The sequence below is a fragment of the Xenopus laevis genome, chromosome 1L (assembly GCF_017654675.1).
Source record: "Xenopus laevis strain J_2021 chromosome 1L, Xenopus_laevis_v10.1, whole genome shotgun sequence".
NCBI lineage: Eukaryota > Metazoa > Chordata > Amphibia > Anura > Pipidae > Xenopus > Xenopus laevis.
This window is the reverse complement of record NC_054371.1, coordinates 26675987-26700367: the sequence shown is the minus strand read 5'-3', so window position 1 is coordinate 26700367 and position 24381 is coordinate 26675987. Positions and strand designations below refer to the sequence as shown.

Sequence of the window (24381 nt, the reverse complement as noted above, 5' to 3'; positions counted from 1 at the left end):
GAAAACAGTGTGCAAATAATGCCTACAAGGTCAACGTATACACTACTACAGCGGTGGATACGGATTACGTAAAATATATGAATGCTGCTTGAAAAAAAGTAACTCAAGTGGTTTTTTCTAGAGACGATAATATTATCAATATTTAGACAAAATGTGAACAAGGTCACACAGCTAGATGGCGGGTTGAAGAAAACAGTGTGCAAATAATGCCTACAAGGTCAACGTATACACTACTACAGCGGTGGATACGGATTACGTAAAATATATGAATGCTGCTTGAAAAAAAGTAACTCAAGTGGTTTTTCTAGAGACGATAATATTATCAATATTTAGACAAAATGTGAACAAGCTCACACAGCTAGATGGCGGGTTGAAGAAAACACTGTGCAAATAATGCCTACAAGGTCAACGTATACACTACTACAGCGGTGGATACGGATTACGTAAAACATATTATGGCTGCTTGAAAAAAGTCACTCCGGTGTTTTTTCTGGAGACGGTAATATTATGGATATTTAGACAGAATGTGAACAAGGTCACACAGCTAGATGGCGGGTTGAAGAAAACAGTGTGCAAATAATGCCTACAAGGTCAACGTATACACTACTACAGCGGTGGATACGGATTACGTAAAATATATGAATGCTGCTTGAAAAAAAGTAACTCAAGTGGTTTTTCTAGAGACGATAATATTATCAATATTTAGACAAAATGTGAACAAGCTCACACAGCTAGATGGTGGGTTGAAGAAAACACTGTGCAAATAATGCCTACAAGGTCAACGTATACACTACTACAGCGGTGGATACGGATTACGTAAAATATATGAATGCTGCTTGAAAAAAAGTAACTCAAGTGGTTTTTCTAGAGACGATAATATTATCAATATTTAGACAAAATGTGAACAAGCTCACACAGCTAGATGGCGGGTTGAAGAAAACACTGTGCAAATAATGCCTACAAGGTCAACGTATACACTACTACAGCGGTGGATACGGATTACGTAAAATATATTATGGCTGCTTGAAAAAAGTCACTCCGGTGTTTTTTCTGGAGACGGTAATATTATGGATATTTAGACAGAATGTGAACAAGGTCACACAGCTAGATGGCGGGTTGAAGAAAACAGTGTGCAAATAATGCCTACAGGGCAAATAATGCCTAAAAGGTCAACTTATACACTACTACAGCGGTAGTAAAATAAAAAAAAGTAAAATAAAAAAAAAATGAATATTAAAAAAAAAAATTAAAGTTGGTGCTGCTGAACTACTAGGAGCAGCAGATTAGCACACCAGTCCCACTCCCCAACACTGCTAGACTAATAGCACTGGGCTCTTATAGTAGTAGTAGTAGTAGTAGTAAAACAACAAAAAAATAAATAAAAGCAGTCCTTACAAGGACTACTGTTATTGCAGCAGTCAGCAGATGAGATCAGAAGCAGGACAGCTGCCCACAGCAGCTACATACAGAGCACTGCAGTAGAAGGTAGATTACTAGCCAGCAAAGCTACCTAAGCTTAAATGTCCCTCAAACCCCTGCAGACTTCTGTCCCTCCAATAACAGAGCAGTATCAAAACGATTACTAGCCAGCAAACTTTCAACTGTCCCTGAAATCACTAACAGGCAGCAGCTCTCTCCCTACACTATCTCTTCAGCACACACAGGCAGAGTGAAAAAACGCTGCAGGGCTTCGGTTTTTATAGGGAAGGGGAGTGGTCCAGGGGAGAGCTTCCTGATTGGCTGCCATGTACCTGCTGGTCTGGGGTGAGAGGGCAAAAAAAAGCGCCAACAATGGCGAACCCAAAATGGCGAACGTCGCGCGACGTTCGCGAACTTCCGGCGAGCGCGAACACCCGATGTTCGCGCGAACAAGTTCGCCGGCGAACAGTTCGCGACATCTCTAGTACAGACCCAATAGAAGGCCATATATATATATATATAATATATATATATATATATATATATATATATATATATATATATATATATAAATATATATATATACATATATATATGTATATATATATACATATATATATATATATATATATATATATATATATATATATAGCTAGTAAGTCGTAGTCGTCCCTTTGTAAAATGTATAATGAAGCAATAGAATTCTTAATGAATCAGATGAAAATTGAGTGTAGGACTGGCCAGATATGGGATCACTTTGACGTAGTTGTTCAGCTTAAATATATTGCGATATATGGACAAGCAATCCCTGTTTTGTTTAAAGGGTAAGGCATTTTTCAGTAGCAGTATGCACAAAATGTTGATAATGGGTTGAGTGCTGAGGACTCTTGAAATTGTGTATATATATATATATATATATATATATATATATATATATATATATATATATATATATATAATAAAATAATAAGCATGTTTAATCCAGATCTAGTAACCCCTAGCAACCATTTAGTAGGCAGCATTTATTGCTCATCTGATTGGTTGCTATGTGTTACTAAGAATCGGAGCAACTTTTGCACTTGTTATGACACAGCCTTATAGTTTGTATTGACTAGACACGAGTGCAGGAAAACATATTATCCTTATGCCTGAGTTTATAGCCATCTATCCACAATTGTTCATTGCACATGATCACAAGGCACGTGCTTGTGAATGACTTTCGAAATACTAATGATGACTGTCGGCCCAGGAGTTAAGAAATATATGTTTTATATGTTTTAGATACTGGTCTAATTCTCCAATGGATTAAATCCCTGGAATCCCCCAGTCAATCCCCTGGATTTTTTGGCCCATTTTAGCATTAGAAACATCAAAAAGGATTAGAAAGTCAATCCAATGCACCTCCTATTACATTATATATAAGGGAAAACACACAGAAACACAGACATTCTCTAGGACTGGGCTGACTTAACTGGAAGGCACCTGGTCATTTGTGACATATTTTTACAGCACTCTTACTACATACAGACGCCACAGATTGCTGTAAGTGACACCATAATTGTGTTATAATCCGGTCTATGAACATTTATTGTGTCTACTGATTGGCCCAATGAATGGGCGGAGTTGGACCTGATCCTTTTAACATGCATTGCAGCATAGATACTATCATCAACAGACTATAAGACCAGTAATACGAGGATGGGAGCTGATTCACAATGAGGAGAATGCACTCTGATTTTCATTTATTCCCCATGGTATATGAAAACTAAGAAACACTCACAAGCCATTATTTTGGGCACATCCCTTCCACAAGCAATGGAAATCTTCTGTGTGCCCTTCTGTTTAATTGTGTGTCTTGGAAGTGGCATCAGTCATAGAGAAAGAAGAACCGGTACAGAGATCTCCAGCCAGCAGCTAAAGCTGAAATTATCCCTATTTAGGAACCCTGGGAGTTGTAGTTTCACAATGGGAGGGGTGACAGTTCTGCCCTTATTGCTCTGACTGCTAACATACTCTAACCCTCTGGTCACAGCTGAGCTACAAGGATTTACATAGACCAAGTACCTGATGAAGGATATGTTTTATCAGAAACATGTGTGAAACAAAGACACATTGATTTGCTGTGGGACTCCAGAGTTTATTTGAATCGAATTTGAAGGTTGTAAATTGCTTTAATGCTGACACGTCCACCTTAGCGCTGTCAGTGAATGCTGGGAGTTGTAGTACAGCAGCCGCAGGGAGTACATGAAGTAGACATGAACGTGTCCTAACCAATAAGCTGCCTGAGGAAAGGCTGAAGGGAGCAGTGCTGCTATGTGTTAATGGGGGTTGGCTCTCCCACTAGCCATGAGACAGATATTGAAGCCATTGTCCTGGTTATGATTGTCAGAACCCCAGCTCAGTGTTCAACTATAGGGCTGAGCTAATAATAGATGTAAGGGGGGTGTTATCTCTGTCATGGCGCTGCCTCTTAGCCTGCCCGGCACACACTCAGCCTTGCACATCATACACTTCATTCCACTGAGGAGGCCTTGTTCTTTATCACTGACACAATGGCCTTTGTGGTGCTGATGTAAGAATCAGTGCAAAAGAAAAAGAGTATATAAGTGCAGAGATACAGTGTATATAAGTGCAGAGATACAGTGTGTATAAGTGCAGAGATACAGTGTGTATAAGTGCAGAGATACAGTGTATATAAGAGCAGAGATACAGTGTGTATAAGTGCAGAGATACAGTGTATATAAGAGCAGAGATACAGTGTATATAAGTGCAGAGATACAGTGTGTATAAGTGCAGAGATACAGTGTGTATAAGTGCAGAGATACAGTGTATATAAGTGCAGAGATACAGTGTATATAAGTACAGAGATACAGTGTATATAAGTACAGAGATACAGTGTATATAAGTGCAGAGATACAGTGTGTATAAGTGCAGAGATACAGTGTATATAAGTGCAGAGATACAGAGTGTATAAGTGCAGAGATACAGTGTATATAAGTGCAGAGATACAGTGTATATAAGTGCAGAGATACAGAGTGTATAAGTGCAGAGATACAGTGTATATAAGTGCAGAGATACAGTGTGTATAAGTGCAGAGATACAGTGTGTATAAGTGCAGAGATACAGTGTATATAAGTGCAGTGATCCAGTGTATATAAGTGCAGAGATACAGTGTGTATAAGTGCAGAGATACAGTGTATATAAGTGCAGAGATACAGTGTGTATAAGTGCAGAGATACAGTGTATATAAGTGCAGAGATACAGTGTATATAAGTACAGAGATACAGTGTGTATAAGTGCAGAGATACAGTGTATATAAGTACAGAGATACAGTGTATATAAGTGCAGAGATACAGTGTATATAAGTACAGAGATACAGTGTGTATAAGTGCAGAGATACAGTGTATATAAGTGCAGAGATACAGTGTGTATAAGTGCAGAGATACAGTGTATATAAGTACAGAGATACAGTGTATATAAGTGCAGAGATACAGTGTATATAAGTGCAGAGATACAGTGTATATAAGTGCAGAGATACAGTGTGTATAAGTGCAGAGATACAGTGTATATAAGTGCAGAGATACAATGTATATAAGTGCAGAGATACAGTGTGTATAAGTGCAGAGATACAGTGTGTATAAGTGCAGAGATACAGTGTGTATAAGTGCAGAGATACAGTGTATATAAGTGCAGAGATACAGTGTATATAAGTGCAGAGATACAGTGTATATAAGTGCAGAGATACAGTGTATATAAGTGCAGAGATACAGTGTATATAAGTGCAGAGATACAGTGTATATAAGTGCAGAGATACAGTGTATATAAGTGCAGAGATACAGTGTATATAAGTGCAGAGATACAGTGTATATAAGTGCAGAGATACAGTGTATATAAGTGCAGAGATACAGTGTATATAAGTGCAGAGATACAGTGTATATAAGTGCAGAGATACAGTGTATATAAGTGCAGAGATACAGTGTATATAAGTGCAGAGATACAGTGTATATAAGTGCAGAGATACAGTGTGTATAAGTGCAGAGATACAGTGTATATAAGTGCAGAGATACAGTGTATATAAGTGCAGAGATACAGTGTGTATAAGTGCAGAGATACAGTGTGTATAAGTGCAGAGATACAGTGTATATAAGTGCAGAGATACAGTGTAAATAAGAGCAGAGATACAGTGTATAAATCAGGGCAGGAGCTGTCCTAGTGCTGAAATTTACTACACTAGAGAAAAGATTTTTGTACCTTTCGGTCACGGTAGAATGCCTGTGTCACGGCCTCTGTCCCAGGTAGAGGCTAGTGCAAATGCGAAATCTTTAGAGTTGTGAACAAACAGGCTCCAAACTGCAGAAGCTGTGCTGCAAGTTTTGTGTTAAAATAAAAAACTTGCAGCACAGCTTCTGCAGTTTGGAGCCTGTTTGTTCACAACTCTAAAGATTTCGCATTTGCACTAGCCTCTACCTGGGACAGAGGCCGTGACACAGGCATTCTACCGTGACCGAAAGGTACAAAAATCTTTTCTCTAGTGTAGTAAATTTCAGCACTAGGACAGCTCCTGACCTGATTTATACACTGTATCTCTGCTCTTATTTACACTGTATCTCTGCACTTATATACACTGTATCTCTGCTCTTATTTACACTGTATCTCTGCACTTATATACACTGTATCTCTGCACTTATACACACTGTATCTCTGCACTTATACACACTGTATCTCTGCTCTTATTTACACTGTATCTCTGCTCTTATTTACACTGTATCTCTGCACTTATATACACTGTATCTCTGCACTTATACACACTGTATCTCTGCACTTATACACACTGTATCTCTGCACTTATACACACTGTATCTCTGCACTTATATACACTGTATCTCTGCTCTTATTTACACTGTATCTCTGCACTTATATACACTGTATCTCTGCACTTATACACACTGTATCTCTGCTCTTATTTACACTGTATCTCTGCACTTATATACACTGTATCTCTGCACTTATACACACTGTATCTCTGCACTTATATACACTGTATCTCTGCACTTATATACACTGTATCTCTGCACTTATATACACTGTTCACAACTCTAAAGATTTTGAAATTTACTACACAACAAGACTCGTCCATTCCCCACCCCGTGTCCCTCTATCCAGTCCTGACGGCCCCGGGGATATCAAGCTCCAGACAAAACCGGACCTGATCCCTGTTATTCACCCAGACAAAGGGAATCCCCTCCTGATTTGCGCTCATGGTTGCTTCCAATCATCGCGTTCGATAAGTTGCGCTGCTGTCACTTGTCCTTTCCCCCCGCCCATCGCTACAAACAAAGGAGCGAAACCTAGTGCTAAAACCGGCTTACCGTTATGTGGGGGATGTTCTTCCTCCCTTGGTACGACATGGTTTGTCCCGGATATGGAGGATTTGGTGGAAAACAAATACGAGGGAAGTTCCTTGTGCAGATAAATGGGGGGATTTAATAAATAAACCTGCCACCTTTTCGGCTGCAATGAGGCATTGAAGAGCCACCCCTAGAGGTTGAATAGAGCTCCTCCTACAGGCGCCGCTGCGCATTACACTCCGGCTTTCCCAACCCAAGAAGCTCAGGCTTGTATCATGCCATCATCACTCACCAGAGCACCAATGAGAAGGCAGCAGAGCTCTCTCCATCCTCCCTGTACAGGTATGTCATAGGCTGCTACATCCCCATTCATTCTAGTAGAGAAGTCCAACTATACAGCCCTGCAATAAGTACAGGAGCCTGGCACACTGCATGTCTAACAGTAACCCCTTCCTACAGCTCTCACCTGCCTCTACTTCCTGGAAACAGACATGTTCTCTATAGTTTTTTTAATCATTTGCTTTCCTCTTCAATCTCTTTCCAATGGGGGTCGCTGACCCAGCAGCCAAAAAATGATTGCCCTGTGAGGCTACAATTTTATGTTAATTCTTACGTTTGATCATTCATATTTGTATTTATGCCCCTTTTCTATTCATATTGCTGTCTCTGTTTTGAACCACTGCCTGGTTGCTAGGTGATATTGGACCCTAGCAACCAGATAGATGCTGAATTACCAAACCAAAAGTTAATTTAAAGTCGAACAGCTCCTTTAATATTCACATAGCTATACGTAGCAATTCCATGCATATACCCTCAATCTATATTGTAACTTTAATCCTTTGCATTGTTTAAAATTTAACAGACCCCTAAAAACAACCGCCTTTGGCATATCACACCTATGGTAAGAATAGCACAGGGTGGAGCATTCAGCCAGCAGCATTATCTCTGCAACTATGTACTGTACATGCAACCTATAAAGAATAATACAACCTATAAAGAATAATACAACCTATAAGGAATAATACAACCTATAAAGAATAATACAACCTATAAGGAATAATACAACCTATAAAGAATAATACAACCTATAAGGAATAATACAACCTATAAAGAATAATACAACCTATAAAGAATAATACAACCTATAAGGAATAATACAACCTACAAGGAATAATACAACTTAAAAGGAATAATACAACCTATAAGGAATAATACAACCTATAAAGAATAATACAACTTATAAGGAATAATACAACTTATAAAGAATAATACAACCTATAAGGAATAATACAACCTACAAGGAATAATACAACTTATAAGAAATAATACAACCTACAAGGAATAATACAACTTAAAAGGAATAATACAACCTATAAGGAATAATACAACCTATAAAGAATAATACAACTTATAAGGAATAATACAACCTATAAAGAATAATACAACCTATAAGGAATAATACAACCTTCAAGGAATAATACAGCCTATAAGGAATAATACAACCTACAAGGATTAATACAACCAACAAGGAATAATACAACCTACAAGGAATAATACAACCTATAAGGAATAATACAACCTACAAGGATTAATACAACCAACAAGGAATAATACAACCTACAAGGAATAATACAACCTATAAGGAATACTGTACTCCTTGGCACCCTACCTTTATATGGTTATTACAGGCACATGACTCATAAGCACAAATAAGCAGCAGAGCAGTATCAGTCAGTCCCCTACTATCTCAGCACTGTACTCCTGCCCTGTCTGTGAGATCTAAACTGCCATTTTATGCCCCCATCATGTATTTACAGGATTTTGCCACAACTCCTGTTGGGATGACTTGTCCATTCGGCCTTTCCACTTACATCATAACTCCACTTGAAAGGGTAGTTCACATTTATATATCATTTTAGTATGATGTGGACAATGGATTTCTAAGACAATTTGCAGTTAGGCTTCATTTTTTTTATTCTTTGTGGTCTAGAATTATTTAACTTTTTGTTCAGCAACTCTGCGGTTTGAAATTTCTGGTTACTAGGGTCCAATTTACCTTAGCAAACAGGCAGTGATACGAACGAAAGGCTGGGAGATTAATAGGAGGGGAATATGTAACATTAACATTACAATTGCAGCTTCACTGGGTAATATTTTGTCAGTGCTGGGGTCAGAAGAAGAGACAGAAGAAGTAGGCAAATCATTCATAAACTATAATAAATAAAAAAAATGGAGACCATTTGAAAAGTTGCTAAGGAAAGCAAATTCTATAAAATGCTAAAAATTAGCATAATGGTGAATTACCCTGTAAGGACAGATTTACTGAAGGCTCAATTTCACTGTCAATTCAAGCCAAAGTGGTGTTTTATGCCAATGTTGACGCTTTTTCCCATCTATGAACTCAAGTTGTATGTAAATAATTTTCGCACTATTTACTAATGAATTTTCTGATTTTTTTTTACCTACAGTTGTGCTCCAGAATAATTTGCCAGCAACAGTGGTGGATACCATTATACCCTTAGGCCAAGATTGCTGCACATTTGCCAAAAATTCCATCACAATACTGAAATGAATGATCTTTTTTTTACACCAGGTGCAACCTTGTTCTCTACAGGAAAATCCAGGGTCGGACTGGGCCGACACTGGGAATAAACCCAGTGGGCCTCGGCTCTCGTGGGCCCCACCGGTCCAAACCAGTTCCCTCCCGCTGATCACCCTCTCCGCCCCTGGCCACGGGCTAATGGGAGTTGTGGGGGTCTGGAGGGTCCTTGCAGCAGGGGGGGGGAGGGGGACCTCAGACAGCAGCTCCGATGTGCCACGGGCCCTCCAGTCCGACTTTGGGAAAGTCTTCAGGAATAAAATGGCTAACCATCATAGTAAATGGTGATAAAAGGTTAAAATGTCTTAGGCAAATACACCATAACCATTCTGAGTATAGAGTTCCCTTTATATTAAAATGATGGGGAAGTCTCACATAAACTACTTGCTCAAGGCCCCTGCCACCTTCCCACCAATGTATATGAACACAGAGTGAGTGGAGGCAAATTGCACCTTCATATAAGGAACAGATTATAAAATATTTGGTATCAAACCCCCATAGATGTATGTTTATATAAATAAGTCTGTGAGGGCCTACATAATACAGTCTTGCCAAAACCATTGCACCAGGATGTCATCAAAGTACATAATCCCCCCCATATAACCCCCCCATATGTAATTAAAGGCATTAAGTTTGCCCAGGTGCAGTAACCCATAGCAACAAATACAATGTTTACTTTTAAACAGGTAACCAGTAAATGCTAGCTGCTGTTTGGTTGCTACGGGTTACTGCGCCTGGGCAAACTTGGTGCCTTTTATTACATAACCCCAAAAGAGTTGTTTGATCTGAAAAGTTGAAAAGTAACCAATCAGAAGCTAGCTTTTAGTGGTCCAGTGCAGTTTCCCAATGTTAAAATACACATATGACCCTTGTTTTTAAAAGCCACAGGATCATTTGCATTAATCTGAACACAGAGATGTGGGTGAGAAAAGATCTGCTTAGGTCCTCTCAGAGGCAAACCATATTCATTTATTTAAATACAGGGATCCCTCATGCAGCAGTTAAAATTCATTTTAAAAATCATAATACTGTTGCAAGGAATGTCATCTGCCATCTTTTAGTAGTGCAAGGGTTAATGTTCAAGGGAACTCTGTGTATTGACATCAATTGATTTTCTGTTTAAGCTTCAATACAACCCGACAGTACAATTACAGCTACAATGAATACTTGATGCTTCTATGTTTTGCCATTTACTCTTTCAGAAATGTTAATGCGTTGCTTCCATACAAACCGAAAGCTTTTACTGATGACAGAGCCACGTGCCCGCCTGTTCCTAAGTGCCACCCAGTGCTATATTGTTCTCTGGTGCTAAAGCTAGTATTATTATTATTATTATTATTATTATCATATATCCCATTATGAAAATAATGGCCAAATATCATAAAAATGCAGATTAGAACAATTTTTTGTAACCATTTCAGATTTTGGAACCAGTACTGTAGTGTCTAAGCAAATCCCTCATTGCTCTACTGAGAGATGAGGATTCATGGCAGGTTTGAGACCCTTCTGGCCCAGTTTAAGCAACAAAGTTGCAAATGTCAATGGACCCCTAGATCAGAGTCGCTTGCTGTGGCCCTATCTAGGGATGTAGCGAACGTCGGAAAAAAAGTTCGCGAACATATTCGCGAACTTGCGCAAAAACGCGAGCGGTTCGCGAACGGTTCGCGAACCCCATAGACTTCAATGGGAAGGCGAACTTTAACATCTAGAAAAGACATTTCTGGCCAGAAAAATGATTTTAAAGTTGTTTAAAGGGTGCAACGACCTGGACAGTGGCATGCCAGAGGGGGATCAAGGGCAAAAATGTATCTGAAAAATCTGCCTGTGTGTGCTTGGAAGAGATAGTGTAGGGGGAGAGCTGTTAGTGATTTCAGGGACAGATGATAGTAAGTTTGCTGGCTAGTAATCTGCTTGATACTGCTCTGTATTGGAGGGACAGAAGTCTGCAGGGATTTGAGGGACATTTTAGCTTAGGTAGCTTTGCTGGCTAGTAATCTACTGTTCTCTTTAAACAACTGCCATACGTTGACCTTGTAGGCATTGTTTGCCCAGTTTTTTTGGACGCAGCCACTGAAGCACAGTTGCCAGAAAAAATATGCCATATAAATGCTGAAAATAGTCATTTTTCGCCATACGTTGACCTTGTAGACATTGTTTGCCCAGTTTTTTTGGACGCAGCCACTGAAGCACAGTTGCCAGAAAAAATATGCCATATAAATGCTGAAAATAGTCATTTTTTGCCATACGTTGACCTTGTAGGCATTGTTTGCCCAGTTTTTTTGGTCGCAGCCACTGAAGCACAGTTGCCAGAAAAAATATGCCATATAAATGCTGAAAATAGTAATTTTTTGCCATATACGTTGAGTCAACGTATGGCAAAAAATGACTATTTTCAGCATTTATATGGCATATTTTTTCTGGCCTCTGTGCTTCAGTGGCTGCGGCCAAAAAAACTGGGCAAACAATGCCTACAAGGTCAACGTATACACTACTACAGCGGTGGATACGGATTACGTAAAATATATTATGGCTGCTTGAAAAAAGTCACTCCGGTGTTTTTCCTGGAGACGGTAATATTATGGATATTTAGACAGAATGTGAACAAGGTCACACAGCTAGATGGCGGGTTGAAGAAAACAGTGTGCAAATAATGCCTACAAGGTCAACGTATACACTAGTACAGCGGTGGATACGGATTACGTAAAATATATGAATGCTGCTTGAAAAAAGTCACTCCGGTGTTTTTTCTGGAGACGGTAATATTATGGATATTTAGACAGAATGTGAACAAGGTCACACAGCTAGATGGCGGGTTGAAGAAAACAGTGTGCAAATAATGCCTACAGGGCAAATAATGCCTAAAAGGTCAACTTATACACTACTACAGCGGTAGTAAAATAAAAAAAAGTAAAATAAAAAAAAAATGAATATTAAAAAAAAAAAATTAAAGTTGGTGCTGCTGAACTACTAGGAGCAGCAGATTAGCACACCAGTCCCACTCCCCAACACTGCTAGACTAATAGCACTGGGCTCTTATAGTAGTAGTAGTAGTAGTAGTAAAACAACAAAAAAATAAATAAAAGCAGTCCTTACAAGGACTACTGTTATTGCAGCAGTCAGCAGATGAGATCAGAAGCAGGACAGCTGCCCACTGCAGCTACATACAGAGCACTGCAGTAGAAGGTAGATTACTAGCCAGCTAAGCTACCTAAGCTTAAATGTCCCTCAAACCCCTGCAGACTTCTGTCCCTCCAATAACAGAGCAGTATCAAAACGATTACTAGCCAGCAAACTTTCAACTGTCCCTGAAATCACTAACAGGCAGCAGCTCTCTCCCTACACTATCTCTTCAGCACACACAGGCAGAGTGAAAAAACGCTGCAGGGCTTCGGTTTTTATAGGGAAGGGGAGTGGTCCAGGGGAGAGCTTCCTGATTGGCTGCCATGTACCTGCTGGTCTGGGGTGAGAGGGCAAAAAAAAGCGCCAACAATGGCGAACCCAAAATGGCGAACGTCGCGCGACGTTCGCGAACTTCCGGCGAGCGCGAACACCCGATGTTCGCGCGAACAAGTTCGCCGGCGAACAGTTCGCGACATCTCTAGCCCTATCTAGCTAGCTCCAGGAACTTGTTACTGTGCCTTAATAACCAGTTTGGAGTGGGTTGGTTTGTTCTTTCCCTTCCTGCACTTCTGAGCAGATACAATAGAAAACAGCCATTCGTGTGTATGTCCACCTGTAAATGTGGCCCATGGGACAGTCAGTCGGATACCGTGGAGGATAAGGCAGTGCATGGACATTTTAAAGGAGAAATAACGCTTAGCAAAGACATAGGGTAGACATGGTGCTCATTTATGTGTTGGGCTTTATTGGGGCTTTTTGTAGCTGAAAATGAAAATGGAATGAAAAGTGAAAATGAAAGGTACAAAGAAAAAAAAATCGGTGCCTCAGTCAAGATGCCCCAATAGCTGCATATGCGGCTCAGAAACCAGTGCAATCAGAATTTAATAATAATGAAGCATCAGCTTATATTACCACCAGCAGCACACTATATAAGCCGTAGTATTGCTCAAAGAGGAATTTATTTATTCAGCCCACATCATGCAAAAGGTTTTTGTATGATGTGGGCTGAATAAATACATTTTCTTTGAGCACTACTATGGCTTATACAATGTGTTGCTGGTGATTTTCCTTGGTATATGGATATGACCCTATGACAGGAGTGGGCCCTCCGGTACAGCACCCGGCACAACAAAAGTAGGGATCCAGGATTCGGTTCGGGATTCGGCCAGGATTCGGCCTTTTTCAGCAGGATTCGGATTTGGCCAAATCCTTCTGCCTGGTCGAAACGAATCCGAATCCTAATTTGCATGCCGGGTGCATATGCAAATTAGGAATGGGGAGGGAAATCAGATGACTTTTTGTCACAAAACAAGGAAGTAAAAGATTTTTTCCCCTTCCCAACCCTAATTTGCATATGCAAATTAGGGTTCGGATTCGGTTCGGTATTTGGCCGAATCCTTCAAATAGTGAATTCGGTGCATCCCTAAACAAAAGTGTTCGTTTTTTGAGGTGAGCACTCCATAATAGTGACTGTATACACTTATATTACAGACAGACCTCATTTTCTACTTGTAAATTTTCAACGACCCCATAGCTTAGCTTTTCACAGACATTTTCCATATTGGTGACCCCATGTGACAAGTGTGAAGTCCTGGATCATTGCTGCTATTGAGAGGCTGAAACTTATATAAATAAAAATAAATTCAGTATGTAAAATATACAATTTTTAACCATATTCATTTTTAGGGTTTAGTTTTCCTTTAACACACCACCATGCATTGAGTTGTTTAAAAAGCAACCAAACTGATCCAAGCTCACGCTCCAATTTGACCAGCTGTACAAGGAATTACATACCCATTCATCCACAGGGAGTCCCATGTATATAAATAGACATTCGACAAGTCAAATCTGGATTACGCTGCAATTTGACCTATCCTTTAAAAATCCATACCATCAATCTACCTACCAACATCTCTGCCACACCCTAGAACATTTCAGCTTTATTTCGAGATGTACATAAAACAAGCTCAGCAAGTCAAAAGGAAAAATTGGAATTCTGATTTTTTTGGCATAAAACAGCCACTAAATATCTAGGAATACAGATCACAGCAACACAACACACTATATGCAAGGCATATTGGCCTCCTCTTATATAACCCCTGAAGAAGGATCTATTAACTTGGGTCAGCTTTAGCCTATACTGGTTTCTAAATGGCCTTGCTTCCTATTTTAGTATCTTTCCGATCCATTTACCATTTTCATGTGGTGATGGATTATAGCAGAAATCATGACAAATGCTAGTGTGGATGGGAGGTATGGGAGTGCCAACATCTACAGATACTTCCTAGTCACTAGACTGGCTTAGGTGGTCGCAACACATAGAACCCCAAAAGACGCCCTAGTTACCTATTAAAAACTTCACTTCTTCACTTGCCCCTCCGTTCCTGAAACAAATAATTTCAGTAACAGCAAAAGCTCAGAGAATCCCAGGGATGATTCTCCAAAATACATTTTAGATTATTCAGCCTTGGGACAAAAACAGAGGGCGTCTACTGCTCTCCACAATCAGTTCCAAGATGGACACCTTCCTATTGAATAGTAAAGTCACCCTGGGATTAGACCTCTAGGCTGTTCTTCCATGGATGAAATCATAGGGGAGAATTTTTTCCCACTTGGTGGTCAGTCTGATAGTCAGTCTGAAAAGACAAGTGACTCTTTAATAGGTGTAGTTAAATGAAGAATAAAGGCAAATCCTGCAACGTTTCTCTTGGGGCTCCTAATCAAAACTCCAGCTACCCTCAATGCTTCCTATTTTTTTGTCCTTTAATTTTAGAAGAAACCTCTTCTACCAAACCAACAGACCTTGATACCAAAAATAAAGTAGCTCAGATCCCCGGAGCTGTCCCCCTGTAAAAGTGATTAAAATTTAGCACAATAATGTCTGAATGCTGTACTAGCGAGTTTCTGAGGAAGAGCACTGCATAGCTGCATATAAACCTGTTAATGGTGCTGATTTAGACAGGACAGTCCCAAATCATGGATACCAGACAAGCCTGGGCATCACCAAAGATTTGGAATAATTGGCATAACCGGGAATGGTTCAGCCCATCGGCCTTTTATACAAAGTGCTATGCAGCATTCCAAAAAGAACACCATAGTGCTGCACCTTCATTGACAGTGTTAGTGAATGAACAGAGCCATATATGAGGGTTTATACACAGAGCAGACACTGCTGTGCAACTGCAGATTCAGGAACCTGCAGGATCTATATACAGAATATTACATTATGAGTGCATTAGGGCACAAAACAAACACAATACCTGCGTCAAAATCTGACTGCACTTGATGCATTTACATGTCCTCCTGCTGGGTAATGTAGGTGTCCTGCAGATTAACACACAAATGCACCTAGGCACAGGTACTTATTCAAAAACAAGCACATACAAAAACAGCAGTAATGGAACTGCTAGCACAGATGGTTATTAAAATGCTCAAATGTGTGTTTTTTGGGACAAGAACTGCATGTACTTACTGTGTCATGCATTTGTATGAATTGTAAGTGGCATGGGTAGTTTCTATGCCAGCTAAAATACAATGTTAAAAAAATCTTTGATTTTCATATATTTAATCTGCTTAAAAATTATTTAAACATTAATTAAACTGAATAGAATTGTTGTTTCATTAGTATGGATTGCTTATCCAGTATCTTATTTGGGATCAAGTGCATGGTGCAGTTTTATTATTATAGAGAAAAAGGAAAAATTATTTTTAAAAATTTTAAATGGAGTCTATGGGAGACACCTTCCCGTAATTCTGAGCTTTCAGGATATTGGGTTTCCAGGTAACGGATCCCATACCTGTGACTTTAAGGGACAATTTTTAAAGATCCTAAATACATGCAGGATGTAAGGGGAAGCACAAATATCAGTTAGGGAAGGGAACAGCAGGGAAGATATATCATTAAAACTACAGAAGATCTAGTGTTGAAAAGCATTATAATCATTGACATGCAGCTTATTAGCTATGGTAGCCATTACTTTAATATTATTATTTTAATATTATTATTATTTTCAATAACTAATCTCTGGTGTGAGAATGATTATCCATGTACTACATGGCCAACATAAAGTCAAAACATCTGCATGGCTGTGCTGTTGAAGGACATGATGCTAAAAACGCATAAAGGGCATAAAAAGTTTTCTGCTCATATAATGTACAGTTACACCTACATCAGATTTCCCATTTTTTTTCATATAAATCATGGCTGTCCTCCCTGCAGGCCTCCCTGTTACACTACAATACGTTGCCAAATTGTTTTCACATGAGATGCAAAAAAAAGTTTTGGTTTTTGCAATTGGAATGAAGCCGTAACTGTAGGCAATATAAGCTGGTCTCTTTCAACCTTTTAATCGGTAGGGTTGCCACCTGTCCACCCTGATTTCACCCGGACAGCCCGGTTTTTGGAAGGGCTGCACAGGTAAAAAGTAGTCTGGATTTCCAAATTAGGAAAACTGGACTGGACATTTAAGTGAATGACATGATGACCAGCCAATCGCTGATCGCCAAGTCATCAGTCCCTCCCCTACATTATCCGCCCCATACGTCATCCGTTACTCCCCTGATATCACTGCCCCGCCCCCAATGTCACCCGGCCCACCCCATGATGTCAGCCAACTCACCCCCTATATATCACCCGGTCCGCCCCAACCCTACTCAACAGTTATGGTAATGTCTGATCGTATGTGAAGTTTGGGGAAGCGCTACACATCATGTAGGGTGTCTGTATCCAATAAACCCACCATTATATCATTATATCATATGTAGCTCTTTGCCAAACTGCTATATCCAGATGGAGACTGCATCCCTCAAATGAGATGACGATTCGATCTGTCCAACTGCAAAAGTGTGGACTTTGAATGTCATAATGACTATAGATTCACCAGGCAGAAGGGGTCATTTGTAGGGAAAAATGTGAACCTTCCCGTGGGTAAATCTATTGTTATTCCTGAAGATTCTCCAGATCTTTATGCCATAGGTAGACATTTGACCATAGCCCAATTTCGTATCCATGCTCTTTTGCTCTGGATTAAAGGGAATGTCAAGCCCAAAAAATATGTTTCGCCTACTAAAAGAAAACATCATTCTAAGCAACTTTGCAAAACACATTTCTGATATTTTTCCTATGGTTTTTGAAACCATAAAACCATAAAAATTTACTTTTTCATGTAAATGTTTTTATTGAGTTTTAAGACCAAAACAAGTAGGAATTTAAAAAATTTACTTTTAGTATGACGTAGAGATTGATCTTTTCAGATTCAGCAGCTCTCCAGTTTGCAATTTCAGAAGGATGGACCCTAGCAACCAGGCATTGATTTGAATAAGAGACTGGAATTTGAACAGGAGAGGCCTGAATAGAAAGATGAGTAATAAAAAGTAGCAATAACAATACATTTGTAGCTTTACAGAACATTTGTTTTTAGATGGAGTCAGTAACCCCCATTTGAAAGCTGGAAAGAGTCAGAAGAAGAAGACAAAAATTTTTTTTTAAAAAAAAACTATAAAAAAGAAAAAAAGAAGACCAATTGAAAGGTTGCTTAAATTTGGCCATTCTATAACATACTAAGGGGTTATTTACTAAACCTCAACTTTTTCTGGTTTGGCTTTTTAGAGCAAAAACACGTTTAGTGGAGAAAAAAACCTCACATTTTTCAAGATTTATTATACTCCAACGCTGCAAAAAGCCTGGATCTGAATATCCGCCATCTCAGATCTGTCAAGGTCCTGTACAAGTCAATGGGAGAGGCACCTATCTCAATTTGAATTTTTCATGGTTTGCAATGGGTTTCAGGCAAAAACTCAAAAAAATCAAGTGATTCGGGAAAAAAGCCCAAAAAATTACAGCGATTTGGGGTTTTGCTCGATTGTATCGAGTTTTTCCGCGATCCAATTAATTCTGGTTATTTTATTAATAAATAAGATCAAATCGAGCATGGGAGTTTGGACATGTTTTTTTTTTTTATAAATAAATTAGGATTTTAGTAAATAACGCCCTAAAAGTTAACTTTAAGGTGAACCATTTGTATATGTATTGCTACTGAAAGTAGTGTCTGTCCCTTTCTATTCTCTGACCTGATGTTTTCAGACTGTTGATACAATGTAAGACAAGGCAGCTGATTAACAGACCTGACTTTGCTGGGGAACTAAGACTTTTGCAACATTGTTTAAACAGTAACAACCAGGAGTTAAGCAATAGCAATTGTTTTAACAAATAACTTTAAAAGCACTGAAAATGTTTAAATGTATATTGGAAAGTTGATAATAAGTATGTTTTCTTTTATTAGGTATTTTTTATTTTGGGGTTGACTTGCCCCTTAAGGAAAATAACGTTGAAGAATGTTACGAGTCCTCCTTCCTTTCTAACATAACTTTGTACATTGTACTTGCCCAGCCAGGTCCTTGATCCTCATACAAGAAACTTTCAATGTCAGACAGAAGCAGTTTGTGGAATTTGACATATTAGAACATTTCCTTATCGGTTTGTTCTGAAGTCTTTTATTTCTCTTTTAATACAGAATCATAGTAACATATATATGAGGATGAAAAAATAAAAACCTGCTAGTCTAAACTCTCTCTTCACCAGGCAACTGTTCCTCACCAGATTCCACCTATTGTGTGTTGAAATCAGCTTCATCACTACCTCTAAATATTTTCTTCTTAACTGAAACCATCTTAGCATATTAGGGTGGGCCTACAGGTAAATAGACTGAAAGGTTTTAGTACTAATTATCTGTAGGACCAACCTCACACTTTCCTTTACCTTGATTAGCACATAATAGTGTCTACTCCTGTCTGAATATTCTCCTGAAATTCTCCAAACTTCTAGTACTACCTTAATGATTAAAATTTAAAGGGGAACTATCACTAAAATGAAAATTTAATATAAGCTTTAGCATACTGAAGTAAGAAACTTTCTAAATACAATCAATTAAAAATTCTATACAGTTTCTGAAATAATCAAGCTTTTCTTCACTATCCCTCTCTCAGCATCTGTTTCTCCTCATTCTGTCTTCATTCAGGAGTTGGGTGTCAGATGAATGATCCAATATATCTTATAGGGGGGCTCCTTTTGCCTAGAAGATGTATTAGAGCTCACTCTATTAAAATCACCAGGCATCATGTCTCTCTACATGCAGAATTTGTGCAAAAGGCAGTTATTTTGTTAGATATATTTTGTTGTTTTTTGTACTGGAATCAGTTATTTGAAAGAGCTTTAATGAATCTGCTAGTGCAGGTAAAGTTGTTGTAGTTGTTAGCCAGTTAAAGGGATACTGTCATGGGTAAAAAAATTTTTTTCAAAATGAATCAGTTAATAGTGCTGCTCCAGTAGAATTCTGCACTGAAATCCATTTCTCAAAAGAGCAAACAGATTTTTTTATATTCAATTTTGAAATCTGACATGGGGCTAAATATATTGTCAATTTCCCAGCTGCCCCAAGTCATGTGACTTTCCCCCCAGCAATTTCCCAGCATGCCCCAAGTCCTGTGACTTTCCCCCCAGCAGCCAAACAAAAGAACAATGGGAAGGTAACCAGATAACAGCTCCCTAACACAAGATAACAGCTGCCTGGTAGATCTAAGAACAACACTCAATAGTAAAAACCCATGTCCCACTGAGACACATTCAGTTATATTGAGAAGGAAAAACAGCAGCCTGCCAGAAAGCATTTCTCTCCTTAAGTGCAGGCACAAGTCACATGACCAGGGGCAGCTGGGAAAAAAAACATGTTTTCCGGTGACAGGATCCCTTTAAAATGTTACAGGGCAACCCTTATACCATTTTGTTATTTTTTATTTCAAAAGGGTTGCCCTGTAACATGCATCTGCTAGGAAAGGGAGCCCCCCTATCAGATATATTGGATCTAACTGTTAATGATTATCTGACACCCAACTGCTGCATGAAAACAGAATGAAGAGAAACAGATGCTGAGAGAGGAATAGTGAAGATAAACTTGATTATTTTAGAAACAGTGCAGAATATTTAATTGATTGTATTTACAAAGTTTCTTATTTCAGTATGATGAAGCTTATATGTAATTTCCGCTTTTTGCGATAGTTCCCCTTTAATAGATCAAATTAGAGGTTTACCCGACAGTGCCCCATTCCAACCTAAGCTACTTCTTAATACAAATGTGAATGTAAAAGACTAATGTTGTAGACGAGTCTCACTATTTGCCATCTGGGTCATTGATGTGTATATGTGTGCAGAACATTGGCTTTTACTGTATGTGTCTGGATAAAGCTACAAGGTTACAGCTTCTGTTTGGTCAAGTCTTGAGACAACATCCTACTAACCAACAAGGAGCCAAACTCCTAACTGCATATGCTTGTAACAAGTCAGATCAAAGGAAAATATATATATATATATATATTGGTTCTGACAGCAGAACAATGTATCACATGCAGCCATTTAATGACACAAGGCAAGTCTGACTGCGCTACACTACATCGTAGAATTATGTTGGTCTATCATGGAGACTGTAGGGAGAAAGCATTGTCTATTGATTAGACTGTGAGTAAATCCTGGGAAATTAGACAGCTGTCAAACAAACTGGGACAGCAGAGCAGGACCATGAATCTTGATGTGCTTGATCCAGGGCTGCTATACCCATGTATATCTTCAATGCTACTTTCTGGCAATTCAGACTTGACATCTGATTCCAAAGTCAAGGACATTGACATGTAAAGTAAGTGTGTTAGGGGTGGGAATCAGTGATGAGATACAGGCGGAAGGCCTTCCAGTCTCAACATCCCTCCTCTTTGTTACAACAATCCGCTCCTGCAAAGTAGTGCAGCCTCACCCTTTCCTTGCCAGGCCAGATAGTACAGGCCCAACACCAGAAAAGACTTGAAATATAAGAGGTTGTATATTGTGTTTTGATTGACTGCCATAAGTCATGTTACTGCAGCAAACCCCCATTTTTATATATTATATTTCCATCCACTGTCTGCCCAGTGACTGAATGAATAGTGCACTCTCATTAACTCTATAAACTTATAGCTAATGACCCAGAACTCATAAACTCTCACTTGTGACCATTATACACCATTATATACCATTTCCCATATATGAATATGATTCCTTCATTCTAGTTGGTGGTACGCTTTATGTTCTTAATCTATAAAAAAAAAATTCTCTGATATTTGTACAACGCTTTCATTTTTAGGGGAAAATGAGCTATAATTAATTATTTTAATTCTAGGGAATGAGTGAATTTTAACCCCCATTTCTGTGCCCCCGAGATTGTCTCCGCTCAATCCCAGTACAATCAGTTACAAACTATCATGTCACTTCTTAATAGAATGCTCCTATAGCTCACCCTGTTACCCCATTGGCCCTGGGCTCCCTGTGACCTTGAACAAGTCACTGCTACCTTTATAATAGAATTCGATTGTAAGCTCTTAGGATCCAGGATACCATTTCTCACACAATTCATTGCCAGCAGCATGGCTATTGCATGTGAAAGAGACCCACAGGTATGTATTTTTAAATGAAGTCTCCAGTAATATATGCGCATTGGGGTTACAGCCCCCCTTAAATCCCAAGTCGAAGGTTCTGGCAACGATGGGTTAATATGATATATTTAATAGTATTGTGTAATAGTGATATGTAATATTAATATGTTATAGTAATGTGTAATAGTGATATGTAATGGTGATATGTAATATTAATATGTAATAGTAATGTGTAATAGTGATATGTAATAGTGATATATAATAGTAATATGCAGGGCCGGAACTAGGGGTAGGCAGAGTAGGCACATGCCTAGGGCGCAAAGCTGGGGGGGGCGCCAGGTACGTACCTCCTCTGTCGACTACCCCAAGTCCGGTTCCCTTCTCTGCCTGACTCTCTGCTTATTAGCACATCTTTTCCATTTCGCACATGTGCACACGAGCACAGATTCATGCATGCACACACGAGAGCAGATTCGCGCATGCGCACGCTAAGCAGGCGCCGTGACTGGCTGGCTTGCCTAGGGCGCCTGCCCAGCGTGGCCCAGCTCTGGTAATATGTAATAGTAATATTTAATAATGATTTGTATTAGTGATATGTAATAGTAATATGTAATAGTGATATGTAATAGTAATATGTACTAGTGATATGTAATAGTAATATGTAATGTGTAATAATGATATGTAATGTGGAATAGTGGTATGTAATAGTAATATGTGATAGTAATATGTAATAATAATATGTAATAGTGATATGTAGTAGTGATATGTAATAATAATATGTAATAGTGATATGTAATAATAATATGTAATAGTGATATGTGATAGTGATATGTAATAATAATATGTAATAGTGATATGTAGTAATAATAATATGTAATAGTGATATGTAATAGTAATATGTAATAGTGATATGTAATAGTGATATGAAATAATAATATGTAATAATGATATGTAATAGTGATATGTAATAGTAATATGTAATAATAATATGTAATAGTGATATGTAGTAATAATAATATGTAATAGTGATATGTAATAGTAATATGTAATAGTGATATGTAATAGTGATATGTAATAGTGATATGAAATAATAATATGTAATAGTGATATGTAATAGTGATATGTAATAGTAATATGTAATAGTGATATTTAGTAATAATAATGTGTAATAATGATATGTAATAGTGATATGGAATAGTGATATGTAATAGTAATATGTGATAGTAATATGTAATAATAATATGTAATAGTGATATGTAGTAGTGATATGTAATAATAATATGTAATAGTGATATGTAATAATAATATGTAATAGTGATATGTGATAGTGATATGTAATAGTGATATGTAATAATAATATGTAATAGTGATATGTAGTAATAATAATATGTAATAGTGATATGTAGTAATAATAATATGTAATAGTGATATGTAATAGTAATATGTAATAGTGATATGTAATAGTGATATGAAATAATAATATGTAATAGTGATAAGTAATAGTGATATGTAATAGTAATATGTAATAGTGATATGTAATAGTGATATGTAATAGTGATATGTAATAATAATATGTAATAATAATATGTAATAGTGATATGTAATAGTAATACAAGGTTGGATAGATGGGGGTCACACACATATGGTCTCCACTCCCAGTGATGGTGCACCCCCAAGCCTCTCCCTGTACCTTGCCATTGTCCTGTCCCTGTAGCAGCTCCTTGCCTCCTGTGTACTTGATCTCAATACCGGGGGTTCTGTCGTCTCTTTCCCCGGGGGAGCTGATGACGGAGCCGGAGATCTCACTCACATCGCTGGCTGTCTCGCTGAAATTGTCTCCGTCCATGTCGGGTCTGCTGCTGCTCCTGGGGGTGCGGGTCCCTTTCTTCCCCACGCTGTACGCATCAAAATCAATGGTTTTGTTTTCATAGGCCCCTTCTACATTAGCGAACATCCCCCCATACTTGACTCGGGGGGTCTGCGCGGTGGTCCCCGGCCTGGCCAGATACACAGGGAGATCATCTTCCTTGTTCCAGTTGGATCTCCTGCTGTCCATGCTGAGCTCACTGGCTGCCTGTGTCACTGCTGCTGCTGCTGGGGCTGCCGATCATATAAAATAACGCAGCGATGCAGTGAGTGAATGGGGAAATGCCAGTGAATGAATCCTATTGTTACAGACAAACACGTGAGCTAAACAGCAGCAGCGCAGGGGTAAAGTGGAGGTGGATGAAGGGAGCAGCCCAGGCAGATCTTGGTGCTGATGCTGAGGGGCTGGACCCGAGGACTGACTCTTTTCCTAGGGAACCGAGATGCAACAGCCACTCACTCCCACTGCACTCACACTGTCTCTGCTCGAGGGAGACACCTCCAGGAGGAAAAAAATCTCACCTCCTCCCACCAAAGAGACACACAGATCTGTCCGACACCCCTCCCTTCTCTGCC

The 24381-nt window shown here is 38.8% G+C and overlaps 1 protein-coding gene across 2 annotated transcripts in view; it reads right to left on the bottom strand.

Annotated features, from left to right (window-relative positions):
• Positions 1–24140, bottom strand: part of crmp1.L (collapsin response mediator protein 1 L homeolog) — a 48731-nt gene extending 24591 nt beyond the window's left edge. The window contains 1 exon segment of one of the 2 annotated variants that reach the window (NM_001095903.1): positions 23630–24140. In NM_001095903.1, coding sequence (NP_001089372.2) covers positions 23630–23995 — 366 coding nt within the window. In that variant the 5' untranslated portion in view covers positions 23996–24140. 2 annotated transcript variants of the gene reach the window in all.
• Between the last annotated feature and the right edge of the window lie 241 nt (positions 24141–24381).